At 42.3% G+C, this 17,549-nt stretch overlaps 1 protein-coding gene across 3 annotated transcripts in view; it reads left to right on the top strand.

The window, feature by feature from the left end:
- Positions 1 to 17,548, top strand: part of USP8 (ubiquitin specific peptidase 8) — a 37,009-nt gene extending 19,461 nt beyond the window's left edge. Inside the window, exons 10-20 of one of the 3 annotated variants that reach the window (XM_077918819.1) lie at positions 110 to 342; positions 2,629 to 3,237; positions 5,153 to 5,239; positions 5,750 to 5,830; positions 6,154 to 6,416; positions 7,693 to 7,905; positions 9,909 to 10,119; positions 14,200 to 14,436; positions 14,589 to 14,731; positions 15,946 to 16,078; positions 16,310 to 17,548. In XM_077918819.1, the coding sequence (XP_077774945.1) occupies positions 110 to 342; positions 2,629 to 3,237; positions 5,153 to 5,239; positions 5,750 to 5,830; positions 6,154 to 6,416; positions 7,693 to 7,905; positions 9,909 to 10,119; positions 14,200 to 14,436; positions 14,589 to 14,731; positions 15,946 to 16,078; positions 16,310 to 16,495 (2,396 nt within the window). In that variant the 3' untranslated portion in view covers positions 16,496 to 17,548. Of the gene's footprint in view, positions 1 to 109; positions 343 to 2,628; positions 3,238 to 5,149; positions 5,240 to 5,749; positions 5,831 to 6,153; positions 6,417 to 7,692; positions 7,906 to 9,908; positions 10,120 to 14,199; positions 14,437 to 14,588; positions 14,732 to 15,945; positions 16,079 to 16,309 lie in introns of all 3 variants that reach the window. The other 2 variants (XM_028705535.2, XM_028705538.2) reach the window with 2 other exon arrangements.
- The last annotated feature ends 1 nt before the right edge of the window (position 17,549 follows it).

Here is a 17,549-nt window from a genome sequence, read left to right as displayed (position 1 = left end):
GAGGAGGAGACACATTTGGGTAACAGTTCATTTAAACGTACATTATTTCTCCTAACTCTCCTACAAAAATTTCTTAAAACAAAAGCATAACCTTCTTTGCATGTTTCAGTGGATTTTACTTACCCATCTTTGGAAGAACCAGCTCCACCTCCAGTACCTGTTGTCCATGTAAAACCTTCTGTGGTGGAAGTTACCGAAAGACCTAATATTGCAAATGATCAAGAGGAGAGAGTGGACACGTTTCAACCACCAGCTCCTTGTGGATCAACTGCTACTCCTGCTAAGTCTGAAAACATACCTGCCATAGTCCAACCAGTGTCTGCAGTAAAGATTATTCCTCAGGTTAGTGATTCTCCACCTGCCAACCTAGCAGTTCGAAAGCACCCTCGGGTGCAAGTAGATAAATAGGGACCGCTTACTAGCGGGAAGGTGAACGGCATTCCATGTGCGACTCTGGCTTGCTAGAGCAGCGATGTCACGCTGGCCACGTGACCCGGAAGTGTCTCCGGACAGCGCTGGCCCCCGGCCTCTTGAGTGAGATGGGCGCACAACCCTAGAGTCTGGCAAGACTGGCCCGTACGGGCAGGGGTACCTTTACCTTTACCTTGAGTGATTCTTAGCAAGAAAAAAACTTTCTACTTGGTCTGTGACATAACAGGGCCACCTTTTTGCCTTATTTTATAGAATTGCTACAGATAGGATGAGCCTGCTTTTTCTGAAATACTAAGAGAGAGGAAAGGTCTGCACTGTAATACAATAATTGCAAGGTGAAATAGCTATCCTGTAAATGTTTCCAGCTGCCTTGCTAAGAAATATGAAGGAAAGACCCTGGTAACTGGTTGGGGAAGAAAAGACCTTGTTCTGCATGGACAAAAGTCATAAACCTTAGGCCTGCGTAACCTGCTGGGTGATTCTCTTTAACTGGCAGAGCAAACCTACTTGAGTCTCACTACAAGAGACTTTGGAAGCAGTCAAAATTGGCTTCTGTTTGGAAATTTCCAATGCTCTTTTCAGCATTATCGCTTCCAAGGCAGATAACAAGACCATTAAAACAGTAAAACAAATACTCAGAAAAGCAATAATAATAAGCAGCAGAGCCATATGAGCATAAAAATCACACCAGTGACAGTTGAAGACAAGTTGTTTGAGTGGAGATTTTTGTCTCAGATTTTATCAGTGCTGGATTGAAATTGTATTTATGTGTGGGGATTTTTCCTACTGTTAAATTGCTTTGGGGAGTTATATGGGAAGTATTTAATAAATTTAATGAATAACATTTAGGGGAGGAGAATTGTTCATCTTAGAAATGCAAATGCTCCGCAACTACAATGCGTGTTCAGGTATTTCTCACCTAACCACCCCTGTAGGTTCTCCCTGGGAAGCGGATGGGGTTTTCTCACTTCTCTTACTACAGCAAGACCTGATTCTGGGCAACTGAGGATTTAATATCCCAGGATGAGCAGAAAACAAATGTTCAAATAAAACTGGCTAGGCCATACAAGCATAATTCCTCCCACCCCAATCGTGTGCAGGTTTGCATTAGGGTTGTAGTATATTCTCCCTCATTACTAACTTTTAGGAAGGGTCTAAAAACATTCCTGTTTATCAGTGCATTTTGTGGCTGAAAGATCTGTTGTTGGCAACCCTGAAATTATTAGCTATGAAAGTAGTTGATTGTGTGGTTTTTTAAAGAAGTTTTTAACTGTTTTTATAAATTGTATATTATCATTGATGTGTTTGCTGCCCTGGGTTACTTCAGGAGAAAAGGCAGGATATGAATAAATAAATACTTTTGCCCAGACTAAAATACCTTTGTAAAACCATAAAAGTGAGTAGTAGAGAAAAATAATAATAATAATTTATTATTTGTACCCCGCCCATCTGGCTGGGTTTCCCCAGCCACTCTGGGTGGCTTCCACAAAGACCAAAAATACACTAATATGTCATACATTAAAAACTTCCCTAAACAGGGCTGCCTTAAGATGTCCTCTAAAAGTCAGATAGTTGTTTTTTTCCTTGACACCTGATGGGAGGGCGTTCCACAGGGCGGGCGCCACTACCGAGAAGGCCTTCTGCCTGGTTCCCTGTAAGCTCACTTCTCGCAGGGAGGGAACCGCCAGAAGGCCCTCGGAGCTGGACCTCAGTTTCCATGTTGAACGATGGGGGTGGAGATGCTCCTTCAGGTATACTGGGCCGAGGCCGTTTAGGGCTTTAAAGGTCAACACCAACACTTTGAATTGTGATCAGAAACGTACTGGGAGCCAATGTAGGTCTTTCAAGACCGGTGTTATGTGGTCTCGGCGGCCGCCCCCAGTCACCAGTCTAGCTGCCGCATTCTGGATTAGTTGTAGTTTCCGGGTCACCTTCAAAGGTAGCCCCACGTAGAGCGCATTGCAGTAGTCCAAGCGGGGGATAACTAGAGCATGCACCACTCTGGCAAGACAGTCCATGGGCAGGTAGGGTCTCAGCCTGCGTACCAGATGGAGCTGGTAAACGGCTGCCCTGGATACAAAATTGACCTGCGCCTCCATGGACAGCTGACAGAATGTTGGCACTAAGTGATCTTTGAGGGAACGCCGCTTGCAAATCTTACCAAAATATGTCTATTTAACTTTTTTGCCCTTTCAGATTGATCGTACAAAAAAGCCTTCAGCAAAAATACCAGACGCTGATAACAGGCCAAGAGCTGAAAGCCCAACCATTGGCAAGCAGCTCATTTCAAATGGCAGAGTGGTTCCAGATCGTTCCACAAAGCCTCCCTTGGATGCTAAGGCCAGTCTGCGAGAGGAGGAGAAGGGCCACCTACCAGCGGAAAAGGCTTCCCAGTTGGAAAAAAGCAAGCAAGAAAAAGAACTGCAGGAGAAGCAACAGGAAGAACAGAGGGAGAAGCTGAGGCAGGAGAAGCAAGAACAAGAGCAGAGAACGAGAGAGGAACAGAGGGAGAAGGAAGGCAGGGAGCCCCTCCAGAAAGCAAAAGAGAAAGAGAAGGGAGAAAAAGACCAGCCGGCCAACAAAGGGGCAGCTGAGAAGCAAGAGGTGGAGAATGCGCCCAAGGAGCTCACAGACATGAAAAAAGGAAGCAGGACCGAAAATGAATCCCCTGAAGTCAGAAAACCGGACACTGATAAAATTGTTGTGGGTGAAAAAGACAAGGTTACCTGGACACCAGAAATGCAGAGGCGCAGATTTGCAGAGGAGTCCCGGGCCTCCATGAGGGTGGATTCTGGCTCAGGCAAGGTGAGCAATTCATGGGCATAAAAGGCAAGCATCTTGCTTTGTCTAAAGAGTCTTCCCTTTCCCCCCTGAAAATGAGTAATTCTATCTGAGCCGGAGAGGCACCTTTACTGTTTCAGCTCCAGCCCTATCAGGAGGCAAGTTCCCAACTGAGGTGAATCGTGGAGGGAGAAAGGCAGACTAGTGAATTTTCACATTCCTAATAGGGAAAGGGACGCGGGTGGCTCTGTGGGTTAAACCACAGAGCCTAGGGCTTGCCGATCAGAAGGTTGGCAGTTTGAATCCCCGTGACGGGGTGAGCTCACGTTGTTCGGTCCCTGCTCCTGCCAACCTAGCAGTTCAAAAGCATGTCAAAGTGCAAGTAGATAAATAGGTACCGCTCTGGTGGGAAGGTAAACGGCGTTTCTGTGCACTGCTCTGGTTTGCCAGAAGTGGCTTAGTCATCCTGGCCACATGACCCGGAAGCTGTATGCCGGCTCCCTCGGCCAATAAAGCGAGATGAGCGCCGCAACCACAGAGTCGGCCACGACTGGACCTAATGGTCAGGGGTCCCTTTACCTTTACCTTAATAGGGAAAGGGCTTGAGAGGTTTTAATGAAGCTCCCATAGATTCCCTTATCTCGCACATGAAACCTTCCTGCGAACCTTTCACACAGCAGGAACATTGGGCTTCCCACACACCCATCCCCACTACTCTGCTGCATGTGGTAGAGGGGTGAGTAAACCTATCATGTCACTCATGGCTCCCGGGAAGGCACTAAGCCACCCACCTTTCCACATTTTCAGGCATCTGCATAAGGTTAGAGTAGCACAGACGTGATTGCTAGGTGTTTTGTAGAGCAGGAGGCAGCAGATGCTGAAAACACAACAGAGGGTTAAAAAAAAAAGGAAGACAGTGGTGATTCAGAGGGTTTTGTTTTTTAATCCTTGCCACAAGAAAACATTGGTGGTCTCTACAGGCCACAAAACCCCTCCTGGAAGCTGTAAGGCCCACTGACCACAGCTTTGCCACCCTTTCTTAAACTAAAACACTGGTGAAATACCCATTCATTTACAGGATTTGCTGATTAAGGAGTTTTGCTCTTCCTCCCCACCCCACAAAAGCAGATACACATAGAAATGGCTTGCCACTGTTGTTGTTTTTACTGATCATTTTTACTGATCATGACTTGCTGCTTTCTTGGAAGAGAAAAAATCCCTGAGGAACTAAGAGGTGTTTCAGATGAGAAGATCTAAGATTGGCAAGCGTTGGCATATTCAATATTCTCCTTGGACATATTGTGCATTGGGAAAAACCCCCCACAAATATCTGACTGAAACATAAACTGCTCACTAGCAGCGATACCAAGCATGTTCAGCAGAGTTTTTCAAGGGCTGAGAATCCAGAGGTTTTGGAGCAATTTTCTTACAGGGCAGTTTTGGCTAGTTACGTGTGAGTCTTAGAAAATTATATTCCTTATATAGTGGTACCTCGGGTTAAGTACTTAATTCGTTCCGTAGGTCCGTACTTAACCTGAAACTGTTCTTAACCTGAAGCACCACTTTAGCTAATGGCGCTTCCTGCTGCTCCCGTACCGCCGGAGCACAATTTCTGTTCTCATCCTGAAGCAAAGTTCTTAACCTTGAAGCACTATTTCTGGGTTAGCGGAGTCTGTAACCTGAAGCGTATGTAACCCGAGGTACCACTGTATACAGTTCACGCAGCTAGCAATTTTCACTTTGAAATACATCTTCAAATTCGCCAGTGTTTTGTTTTGGGTGTCTTTGTACTCCGTAGCAATTCATCCAGAGTAAAGTGCTATTTTATGTGATCCTGTTGTGTATTGCAGTCATGTTATACTAACACTGAGGCGTTTTGGAGCTTGATAAATTAATTAATGAAAACTGAAAGTTTCTCTTTCAAAATCTTTTACAGCAGACTGGGGTTACAGGACAACCAGAAAGAGACACCCAAAAGCCAGAAGCCATTAGAGATGATACTGAACAAGACTCTGAAAAAACTAAAGTAAATTCACTGTGAGGTGTCTGTGTCTAGCTGCTGAAACCTAGTGCCAATGTCATAACATGGCCTCAATTTACATTCGTTGTCATGTAACTGTTTGTGTTACATTTCATAAAATGCATTTCAATGTTTTATTTTTCATAAATAATAGTAATGGGTTGCAGCCAGTGGTAGTCCTTCTCAGAGTAGACCTATAGAAATTGATTGACATGTCTAACCTAGGTTTAATAATTTCAGTCTGTCAGCTCTGAGTAGGACTGAGTGGAATACAACCCAATAGATACAGTGGCTTGTATCTAACGTAGTGTGAAGTAACCATCCTGTCTGCTTGGATTTTTGAATGTGCAACAGGATGGTGTTTTGCACTAGCCCCAAACATTGATAACTTGAACTTTTTGAATTTTTAAAACACATAATCTCCTTTATGCAGAAAGCCTGCAAAATGCTGAGGATAGCCAAAGTAGGTATGTATCTTTTAAGACCCACAGTTTTGATCTGTGTTGTTCTTTTCAGTCTCAGCGGGAGCCACTAACAAGGGCACGAAGTGAGGAGATGGGGAGGATAATACCAGGACTGCCACTTGGTTGGGTCAAGGTGAGTGGAATGTCTTCTGATGTTCTGGGTTTTTTCTGCTTGTGAACACTCTTGCGCTGAACCCATTTTTATATTTGCTGTTTGGATGTTGAGAAAAATATGGGAATGGCCATATAATTGGACCCAGAAGTTAAACCTGTAAGACTGAGAAGAGTGGCGCAAGCCAATAATATGCCAATATTACGTCACTCTAGAGGCCATTATAATACTTTTCCATCTGGGTTATGCTGGGAAAGAAATACGAATTTCAAAAGTGACTGTGCAATCTTTGCAGTTGTCATATAACTTGCTCCCTTTTCTCTTTGTGCACATGTCACATGAAGTTTCTGGAGCCAGTCACGGGGACTTTTCGTTACTACCACACTCCAACGAATACAGTTCACATGTATCCACCAGAAATGACTCAGTCAGCCACTCCACCATCGACCCCGCCAACACATAAACCAAAGACTCAGGCTGTTGATCAGCGGGAAAGGGAACATTCCAAATTGAAGCGCTCTTACTCCTCGCCAGACATAACCCAGGCCATTCAAGAGGAAGACACAAAGAAAATCACCGTCAAGCCTACTATCAACCGTGAGAACAAGTACGTCTGCTGGAAACTCACAAACGGTTTTATAAGACTTGCTTTTCTAGGGTACCTGCTAAAAATGTCTTTTACAGTTAGTGAAATATGTGAAGGATTAGAAATGTTTACCATTTGTGTGATTACGTTCCACCATGTCTGGTGCGGGGGACTTTTGGCTGTCTAGATGTTGCTGAACTGCAACTCCCATCATCCTTAGCCATGGTTGCTGGAGCTGATGGGAGCTTCCGTTTATCTGGGGCGCCAAAGGTTCCCCCACATACGCGCAATGTAGATATTGCAGAGACGTGTTTATTCCCATAAAAGCTGGTTAGGACAAATCTGATGCAAGCCTTTTAAGTGTGTGTATGAACACACACATATACATGCCCACCCACATACGACTGGCTGTTGTTTCAATATATTGTCCAGAATAAGTTTGAAGTCCACATCGTGATATCGATTTCATAATATCTGACATGGCAATACATCGTAAATCACGATGTGTGTGTGTGTGTGCGCGCTATGTAAAAAATTGTGATATGGGGAAAGCCAATCATCGCTTCTCCTGATTCTTGCCACCCCTCTTGCTCTGTACTATAAAATAACAGTTGCAACAATATGTTAACAGTAAGTAAAAACGTATCAGTTTTTGACCCCTAAGTAGTAGCAGTTGCTACGTAGTTACATCCTTATTTCAGACATTGTGATGCATATCAGTATATCATGATGTTTAGCTGGCGTTGATATCACTCGGCCCTAGCACACACACAAACTATTTGTTCAGCATTTCATTTCCATCCTTCGAAAGCCTGATTCTTTTAAAACTTATAGCTTGCTAGGGCAAGGATACCTTGTTATCTGAAAGAAGCAAGGTATCACTAATACTCTCGAGTATTCTTTAGTATTTATAATCTGAATGAGTTGGGCATCATCAAGACAAAGTTAAGCACTTCAAAGTCTCGTAAGAGAGTCAAGCAGACAGAGAAGGTTAAATCTGTATTAATCTGTATTAATATTCTACTCTACAAAGTAAAATTTTGCAGTGGCATATGTAACAAAAGCACTTAAACCTTTTTTAAAAAAAGGCGTTGCCACCTCACTAAAATGAAAAAGGCTGCAGTTAATATTATATAGCGCATACTTGTCTATTCCTACAGATTTCTGGAAACTCACTTTTGTTCCACTGATTCATGAGAGACATGCTAGTGACACCATAGAGACTGATTCGGCTCGGATTTTTTTTAAAAAGCATGAAAATACATTTCATTCTTTAATAGTACCTCTTTCCTTACAGACCAGTAAGCTATCCTAAAACTGAAATCTCAAGGCTCTCTGCGTCTCAGATTCGTAATCTCAACCCTGTATTTGGTGGAATGGGACCAGCTCTGACCGGCCTCCGTAATTTGGGAAACACTTGCTATATGAACTCTGTGTTACAGTGCCTGTGTAATGCCCCGCACTTGGCTGATTATTTCAACAGAAACTTGTATCAAGATGATATCAACCGGTATTTATTTATTTATTTGCTTGTTTGTTTGACTGCTTCCATTAACACACAGCTGAGTGCGAAACTTGTTTCATATATTTAGATATGCTGCTTTAGTGAAATCGTAGTGGCATTTATTTTATTTAGCACATTTATCTCGGAACTTAAGGCAGTAGGCCTAGTCTTCCCAGGGCATCTCCCATCCAGGAACTGAACAGCCATAGACATGATTTATCTTTAAGCAAGGTTTGGTTTATTTACTCTTATATCTACTGCCTTGCTCCTTTTATCTCGAAAGCGGCTAAGGCAAATACGAAACAAAATATGAAAACAACAAAACATCAAACGGAATACAGCAGATTAACGTGCATCAGCTCTAAAAAATAAATACCATCAGCCAAACAAGGCAAAGCCCTTTTCTGGACAGTGTGACCAAGTGATAGCTAAGCAGATCTCTTGGGGCAGGTAGTTCCACATCTTGGGCCCTGTAGTGGAGAATGGCTGTGTTCTGCTTCCGCTGCCTGAGGCAATGTTGTGCGGATGCCTGACGATCGTCTTCCAAAGCAACTACTCTATTCCGAACTTAAAAATGGAAAGCATAATGCTGGTGGTCAACAAAAGAGGTTTAAAGACTGTCTCAAGGCATATCTTAAAAAATGTAGTATAAACACTGACAACTGGGAAACACTGGCCTGCGAGCGCTTCAGTTGGAGAACAGCCTTGACCAAAGGTGTCATGGGCTTTGAAGACACTCGAACTCAGGATACAAGGGAGAAACGTGCTAGGAGGAAGACACACTTGGCAAATCCACACCATGATCAACTCCCGCCCAGAAACTAATGTCCCCACTGCGGAAGGACATGTGGATCCAGAATTGGCCTCCACAGTCACTTACGGACTCATTGTTAAAACCGTGTTTATGGAAGACAATCTTACTCGGCTACGAGTAATCGCCAAAGAAGAAGTCTCTGAATGCTAGTTCCTGGGAGTCACAAGGGAGGAGAGAGCTTTCTGTAGTGGGCTTTCTGTAGGCATCTGGTTGACCAGTGTGAGCAGTGTTCGAAATTAGCCAGGCCCCAGGCACATTTTAAATCTGGCTTTCAGCCGCTTGCGACCAAGTGAAGTTGCCTGGGCACCAGGATGGGACCTGACATCTCCACCATCTGGGGATCGTTGGATCTGGACTGTTTTTTGCACCCTAATACCCCATCCTGTAGGGACGTGGGTGGCGCTATGGGTTAAACCACAGAGCCTAGGACTTGCCGATCAGAAGGCGGTTTGAATCCCTACAACGGGGTGAGCTCCCGTTGCTTGGTCCCTGCTCCTGCCAACCTAGCACTTCAAAAGCATGTCAAAGTTCAAGTAGATAAATAGTTACCACTCCGGCGGTAAGGTAAACAGCGTTTCCGTGTGCTGCTCTGGTTCGCCAGAAGCGGCTTAGTCATGCTGGCCACATGACCAGCTCCCTCAGCCGGCTCCCTCAGCCTATAGAGCGAGATGAGCGCCGCAACCCCAGAGTCGGCCATGACTAGACCTAATGGTCAGGGGTCCCTTTACCTTTTTACCCCATCCTGTAGAATTCTATCAGTCATATTTTATCTGCACAATCAGAATGAATTTCTGGAACCAAATTGCTTTTTCTGGGCAGCCTGAGCAGGAGCAGACACCATTAAGAAAAAGAGGTCGCAATAGGTCAATAGATATGTCCTTGGATCAAGTGACTTCTCTTTAAGTCCTCAAAGCTCTGAACTAGCTGGATGTTTAACTGAGCTGAACTGCTTTTCTTATGTTCTTAATACCCTCTTCCATGTTCCAGCCAGCCTGGCCTCTTTGAAGGCGAGGGGCCATACAGCATTCTCCAAAGTAGGCAGAATATATTGACTTAGTCAGTGTTTTACTATTGATGTATATATTGCTTCACTCGGGGAATAAGGATAAACATGCAAGTGACAGCATTCTGTTTGTTTCAGATAATTATGTCTCTAAAAACGGTGTCAGCCATTAAACTCTCTTGTTATTTGCAGGTCAAATTTCTTAGGGCACAAAGGTGAAATTGCAGAGGAGTTTGGCATTATTGTGAAAGCTCTCTGGACCGGACAATACAGATATATCAGTCCAAAAGACTTTAAATTTACCATTGGGAAGATCAATGACCAATTTGCAGGGTACAGCCAGCAAGACTCTCAAGAATTGCTTCTGTTCTTAATGGATGGTCTACATGAAGATTTAAATAAAGTAAGTTTGATTTTTGGTGAAAATTAAGCATTTCGTTTCAGAATTTAACACGCTAACCCCCCGACCCCAACCAAAAGGTTTTGTATTTGCTCTTTTGTTTGAACCATGAGGGGAAAGAGGAGTTGCACTTCTGCCTGTACAAGCTATTTGAAGTGTTTGGGTTTTGCTTTTAAAATAGAATTTAAATTCTTTAGGTTTTTAATTCTGCATGTTTTATTGTTGTAAGTCACTTTGAGACCAATAATAATATTTGTATGCCGCCCATCTGACTGGGTTGCCACAGCCACTCTGGCGGCTCGCAACAGAGTATTAAAAACACAATACAGTGGTACCTCGCAAGACGATGCCTCGCAAGACAAAAAACTCGCTAGACAAAAGGGTTTTTTGTTTTTTGAGCTGCTTCACAAGACGATTTTCCCTATGGGCTTGCTTCGCAAGACGGAAATGTCTTGCAAGTTTGTTTCCTTAACACCGTTAATACAGTTGCGACTTGACTTCGAGGAGCAACTCATGTGGTAGCCTTTTTTGAGGTTTTTTAAGACTTTGGTGATTTTTGAAGCTTTTCCAAAACTTTCCCGAAACCGTGCTTCGCAAGACGAAAAACATCGCAAGACGACAAAATTCGCGGAACGAATTAATTTCATCTTGCGAGGCACCACTGTAAAACATTAAAAACTTCCCTAAACAGGGCCACCTTCAGATGTGAAGATGCCTAGATGGTTAAAAGTGGGATATATATTTTTAAAGAGAGTAAGGAAGTACTCAAGCACACCTGGGCAGACTACATGACAAACATCACACCTAGTTTGACCTAAAATATAAATTTTTAAAAAGTATTTCTTCACTCATTGCATAATTATATTTGCCATGGGATTTGCCATTAGGATGTAGACCAATTGGCAAGTGGGACCTCCAACAAGACGTTGCAGTGTCGAGTGCTTTTCTTTAGCATGCCAACCAGCCAGCTGCCTTTTAGATTGCTCCATTCTATTCTGCAAACTCCCATTTTCCATTTTTTATTCCAACAGACACTCAACATTCTGTTGTTGGTTGTTTTTCCCCCATGCATTTTCAGTTTTAACAGCGCACCATATACATTTTATCTTACATCGTTTTTTACAGACTTCCCAAACTAATCTTCAGCGACATTCTAACAAAGTCTTGTTTTGCTGCCTAGCCATAGTTTAACACACTCAACATTCTGTAGCCACTGAGCGTGCTCAGTCCTTGTTGAGCTGTTCTGGATTCTGCTTTTGTGTCTTTACGCCCCTTGGAGGGACAGTTTGCCATATTGACTCCACATAGCTCTTTAGAACCAGGTGCTGTAGAGAAACAACGGAGGATGCTCTGCTTTTGAGCTTCACAGGGTTATCTAGCTGGGATACAGTTGGCAGGCGATATACTCAATTGGTCAAGACTTTTTGACGTGAAGCAGCAGAACAGTGTCTATGTTCATTAAGCAGTTTCCTAAAAGCTGGTGCAAAAATCACGAGATCATTCATGCTTTTTATAGAGAATGTAGCCCTATGCTGGCATTCTACTTGTGTGTAAAATAAACATGTAAATAGGAAGTGGGACTGTAGCCCTACTCTTATGTTGCATGTGCCAAGTAGCATGAAGACAAATACTAGGGGTATTTAAGCACCATTCTTTATGTACTGCTGAGGACAAATTCTAGGAACTCCTGGTTGAGATGAGTGATTACCAGAAAGGTTGCCTTTCTGTTTAATCAAACCAATGCTAGCCCTAAGATCCTTAATTACAGCAAAATATTCACTCTTTTTTCCCATCAAGTTCATCATTGTTTCTTTCTGCTAAAATGCCCACGTAAAGAATGAGAAACTCTAATTCAGACGCAGATGTGTGCAGCTTAACTGATCTCTAATCAGAATTACTTTAGGAGAAAGCATCTATAAATATAGCCAAGATATTTAGTATAAAACTGCTTTGCAATATCCAGTTTGTAACGATCAAAGAATTGGGCACAATCTGTCAAGGACAACTATACTAGTTTCCTTTTGAATTTGAAGGATTTATTTTCTTATTAACTGAGTTCAGTTTTAAAAGGTTTGTCCATCATGTTATCCTCATCTAGCTTACCTTTCCTGAAATTAGCAGTGTAATAACTGGATATTATTATTTTTTTGCAAGATCTATTTTTCAGTCTTTTTTTTCCTTCCTATTTTTACAAAAACTATGATGTCCTCTTAGAGAGTAAGTAAACCAAAACTTTATTATCCATCTTCTGTCTAGTACATAGATTTATTGTTTGTTTTGCCATGTCATGAGTGTGATAGAAAAAAAACCCTGTTCTTCATTTCACTCTTGGATGCCACTGTAACTATTCAGTGTTCTGTTCCTAAAACACAAAGTTCTGCAAAAAGGAGGTTATGGTTATAACCTTATTTGAGTGTGTCTCGTTTCTCCAATCCATTGCAACTGCCATTTCTTAGTTAGGTTACACAAATAGCAGAATTAAATTGCAGAATGGACTGTGCTACTTCAGACTGCAGATGGAGGAACACCATTCTGAAACGCTCCCTCACTTAATCCCCCCCCCCAAAAGAAAAACTCACTTCAAATAGAAAGTACTGTATAAATAAGAAACCTTTATCCCATCCTTTTGCCTTTTGGGCTCATATTCTGCTTAAAATGTGTTAAAATAAGGGAGCATTCAAAAACATGATATCCCAGCAACAATTAAGTGCTATGGTCCATTCTGCCATATTCCGCTGTATGTGTAGACTCTATTCAACATTTCGCAAGCTTTTGAGTTGGACCTCCCTGCGCAGGTAGACTAGAGAAGACACAAGAATGTTGCCAACTGAATTCTCCATCTTCAGTTTTCCCCAACTTCAGTTAGGAAGCCTGTAGCTACCCAAGCTTGAGAACTTCCTTTAGATTACAAGCAGGGATGGCATGATTCAGTTGATCTTATACACACATACATACACACACACACACACACACACACACTCGTACCTTCGTTCTTGAACGAAATCCATTCCGGAAGTCCGTTCGGCTTCCGAAAACATTTGAAAACCAAGGCGCGGCTTCTGATTGGCTGCAGGAGCTTCCTGCACTCAATCGGAAGCAGCATCGGACGTTCGGGTTCCAAAGAACGTTCGCAAACCAGAACACTCACTTCCGGGTTTGCAGCGTTGGGGAGCCAAAACGTTTGAGTCGCAAGGCGTTCGACAACCAAGATACGACTGTAGATAGATAGAGTACAAACTGGTGTGGAATGTAGCTAAAAAGCTGAGCTACAGATCTGAATCACCAGTTTGAATCTTGCTTTTGCCATGTTCAGATGGCCTTTAGCCGCAACCCCAATTGCTCAGCCCTAGCTTTCCACGCCATCTTCAGTATGGGGTTTGGTCGTACTCACCCGCTTTAAAAGCTCGCTGTAAGCCTTGGAGGCTTGTTGTAGCGGACAGGGCAGTCGGAGGTAGAGGAGGAGGGCGAAAGGGGCAAGAACCAAAAGAAGTGAAGAGAGAGAAAGTTAGGAGCATTTGCAAGCTATTTGTTCAGATCTCTATCAAGAGCAATCTTGTCACTTGACTGGCAGCTGCTCCCTTGGGGGTGGAGGGAGGAGAAAGAGGGGAAGCATGGCCCTATTCACTGCTGGTATGTGGCCCTTAAAGAAACGTGACTCTTTTTTTAAAAGATGCATTTGCTGGGGGTTTTTGTTTACATACATGTTAGGTAAAGCGTATATTTGTAACGATAAAACAACAGTAGCAAAATAAGCCAAACACATGAGAGAAAAGGAGAATAGTGGTAAGAAAAGCAAACGAAAGGATTCAAAGAAAACTACCCATCTGTTCTCGCATGTACAAATAATTGCTTTCAATCGGTGACTCTTGGCAGAAGGTTTCCGTGCTTCTGGCCAAGAAAAAATGCAATAGCACAACGTAGCCAGGGTGCTCAAAGAATCTGTTTCAATGTTTGCATGTTTAGCATTATCACCTTCCTTCTGTCTTTCCATAGCTCCACCTGATGATGTTCCTGTCTGTAAAACTTACCTTCATGTGTTTCAGGTATGCTATAAGCATTTTTTTTAACTTCCCAACTTTCCAGGCTGACAACAGAAAACGTTACAAAGAAGAAAATAATGATAATCTGGATGACTTCAAAGCAGCGGAACTTGCGTGGCACAAACACAAACTGCTCAATGAATCGATTATCGTTGCTCTCTTCCAAGGCCAGTTCAAATCCACAGTTCAGTGTCTTACGTGTCACAAAAAGTCTCGGACCTTTGAGGCTTTTATGCATTTGTCCTTGCCACTTGCATCTACCAGTAAATGCACCCTACAGGTTAGTCAAATGAGTGACTTTAGGACACTAGTTAACAATGCTTAACTTTCCCAGTTTTTCTTTCAACAAAACTGTTCCTATAAATCCTCAACTCTGCTCTAAACCTTTGAATTCAGGTTGTGTTTTGTTTTTGCTTCCCCCCCTCCCCCCAGGAATGCCTTAGATTATTCTCCAAAGAAGAAAAACTGACGGATAACAATAGATTTCATTGTAGTCATTGCAAAACCCGAAGAGATTCTTTGAAAAAATTAGAAATCTGGAAGCTGCCTCCTGTTTTGTTAGTGCACTTGAAGCGGTAAGACTCAAAAGTAACTGTACAGATTATTTAGCCTTCCTAAAAGCTCTAAGGTGATTTTTGTTTGTTTGTTTGTTTAATATAACATAGGAAGCTGCTTCATATTGTCTATTTGGTTCAGTTGCAGCTCTCTGGGGTGTCAGAGACATTCCAGGCCCTACCTGGTGCTGCTGTAGAGTTGAACCGGGGAACTTTTGCATGAAAAGAAGTACTCTAGCACTGAGCTGTGTATAATGTTGAGAAATGTAGTCTCTGAAATATATATTTGCATGGGGTAGTGTTGGAGGATGCATAACATACGTATTTTGAGGGGAGAAATGTAATGCGTTCAGAGTCTCTTATGGGCTTATTTTACATTTTGGTAGATAACTCTGGTTCGCAGGCCAGTTTTGTCTGCCAGGGGGTCAAATTCAGCCCAGAATGCCATTTCTCAAAACCCACACCTAGTCAGCTGACATCCCTCCTATGGTGATGACAACTAATGGGCAGGGGTGATTTTTGTCTTGGCTGCTCTCCTGGGAACAGGCACATGCAGCCAAAGCACAGTGCAGGGCTATTTGAAAGCCCTTTTGCAAACAGTTTTGCATTGCTCTGTAAAACTCCCACAGGGCTTCTTGCAAAAGGACTTTCAACTAGTCTACACTTTAAAGTCCTGACAACTGGAGCTTCAAAGCACAGAATCATAGTGGTGTTGGGTGATTGACTGGTGGGCAGTTCCACCCACTTGTCAAATTTTGCCCAGCACAGGTGGGGAGATAAATATTTGGCCTGCCGGCTAGAAAACATTCCTTGCCCCTGCTTTGCATGTTACATTGGCAATATGGCCTGAAGCAATTGGTTTCCTGCTGACCAAATTAATTAAACCAAGAAGTAGGTTTAATTATATCCAGGGAACTCCTTAAACAAAAGCAATAGATTTTCAGGATGTGATATTCCTCCTAAGCCATCCCACTATTTGGTCATATAAGCACCTAATTGGTCTGTGAAGTGACACTTTGGGAAATTTTACTTTAATTTTATTTATAAGATTTATATACCGCCCGTCATCAGAAGATCTCAGAGCGGTTCACAAGATAAAAACACAAAACAGAAGCAATAAAACAGTATGGTGGCATAGCATGTGCAATGAACAGTGGTGTGGAAATCCTTGCTTTAGTTTTTTCCGTAATACCTTTTCAGCTTTCAATGTAATTCTTCATGCTTTTCATGCCTAGGTTTTCTTACGATGGACGGTGGAAGCAAAAGCTTCAGTCATCAGTGGACTTCCCATTGGAAAACCTTGACTTATCGCAATATGTTATTGGCCCAAAGAGTAACTTGAAGAGATATAACCTGTTTGCAGTATCTGTAAGTAATTTTGTGTAGCTATGAATCTTACCTGCCAGTTAATCTGTATATAACATCACCAGTTAAGCAACCATGTGCAATGTAGTGTTGTTTATTAACATTTCCCCCTTGATGGCTTTATACTTTTCAGTTGCACTTGGGAGTAGTTTATGCCTTGATTTTTGAGTACTGGGAAGTATTCGGGCCAAATAACATTTTGCGGTCCCCTAATTTCATTCCTGTTCTGTCTAGAATCATTACGGAGGGCTGGATGGAGGACATTACACAGCCTACTGCAAAAATGCTGCCAAACAGCGATGGTTTAAGTTTGATGATCATGAAGTCTCGGACATCTCTGCATCCTCTGTGAAATCCTCAGCTGCTTATATCCTCCTTTACACTTCTTTTGAACAGCGAACCGCCGATATAGCCACATAAAGAAACATTTGAAGAATATTCGTGTCTTTTTTGTAAATGCATCCTATAATAAGCTGAGCTGTGATGAGTAAAAGGTCCGTTGCTGAAGAAGAAGATGTTTGCAGCGGTTTCTCAGCTGAGGTGTCTGTTAGTGCTATTGCTTAGTCCAAAAATTGTTAACTCTGCCGTTTAATAATATGGAACAATTAGTTTTGAAACCACTTATTTTTAGTAATGCTCCAAAATGATAAATCTAGCTTAGCCCTTTTTAAAAGTCATTAATATATGGGTTTAAAATGCCCCTGAACCCAACAATATCTTTTTTGTCTCCCACATTTATGCCTTTTCACACTAACCTTAAGCTTGATTCTACTGTGAATATCTTAGGATGATGTAAACAGGTAGGAATGTATGTGTACATATTGATTGCAGACTTGCACATGCGAAGTATGTATATAATAAAGGTATGTGGTCCTTTGAGAACCACTAGAACAGAAAAGGGGTTGCTTTTGTTTTGTCTAGAATATCTTCATTCTTACAGGTAAGAGCACAGCTGTATTTTTTTTGTTTGAGCTATGGCATTGATATCTGCACACCCTAAAATGTATATATTACAGAATTGATATTTTCCTTTTTAATAACTTATTGAAGCAATTATTTGAAAATACAATGGCCTGTTAAAGAACTTCTTTGCCTGTTTTGGACACTTGACAAGTTTGGATTTTCGGCTTTCCCTTACTCCTTGTGAAAATAATCCCATCTAGATCCCAAAGAGTGGTATTATGATGGGAGGGCAGGCAATGTTGCCCTGCGTGAGCCTTACACTGGGTACAACTTGAGTGGATGAAGGCGGTCACTGCCTGCTGTCATTAGCTCTCCTCCTGACAGGGCCATAATTGGTCCAGCTTATTAATAATAACTTGTTTTGAGTGTCTGTGCCCCCTTTTAAGGCTTGTGGGTCTGTGTCCCTGGGTCTCAAAGGTCTGCTACATATATGCATATGTATATAACCCATTTAAAATTATATTTCATCTTGGATTCTGTAATAAGAATAAAAAACAACACTCCTTTAGAC

The sequence above is a fragment of the Podarcis muralis genome, chromosome 14 (assembly GCF_964188315.1).
Source record: "Podarcis muralis chromosome 14, rPodMur119.hap1.1, whole genome shotgun sequence".
Classification (NCBI taxonomy): Eukaryota; Metazoa; Chordata; class Lepidosauria; order Squamata; family Lacertidae; genus Podarcis; species Podarcis muralis.
The sequence above is the reverse complement of the archived record's forward strand: the minus strand, read 5'-3'. Positions and strand labels throughout refer to the sequence as shown.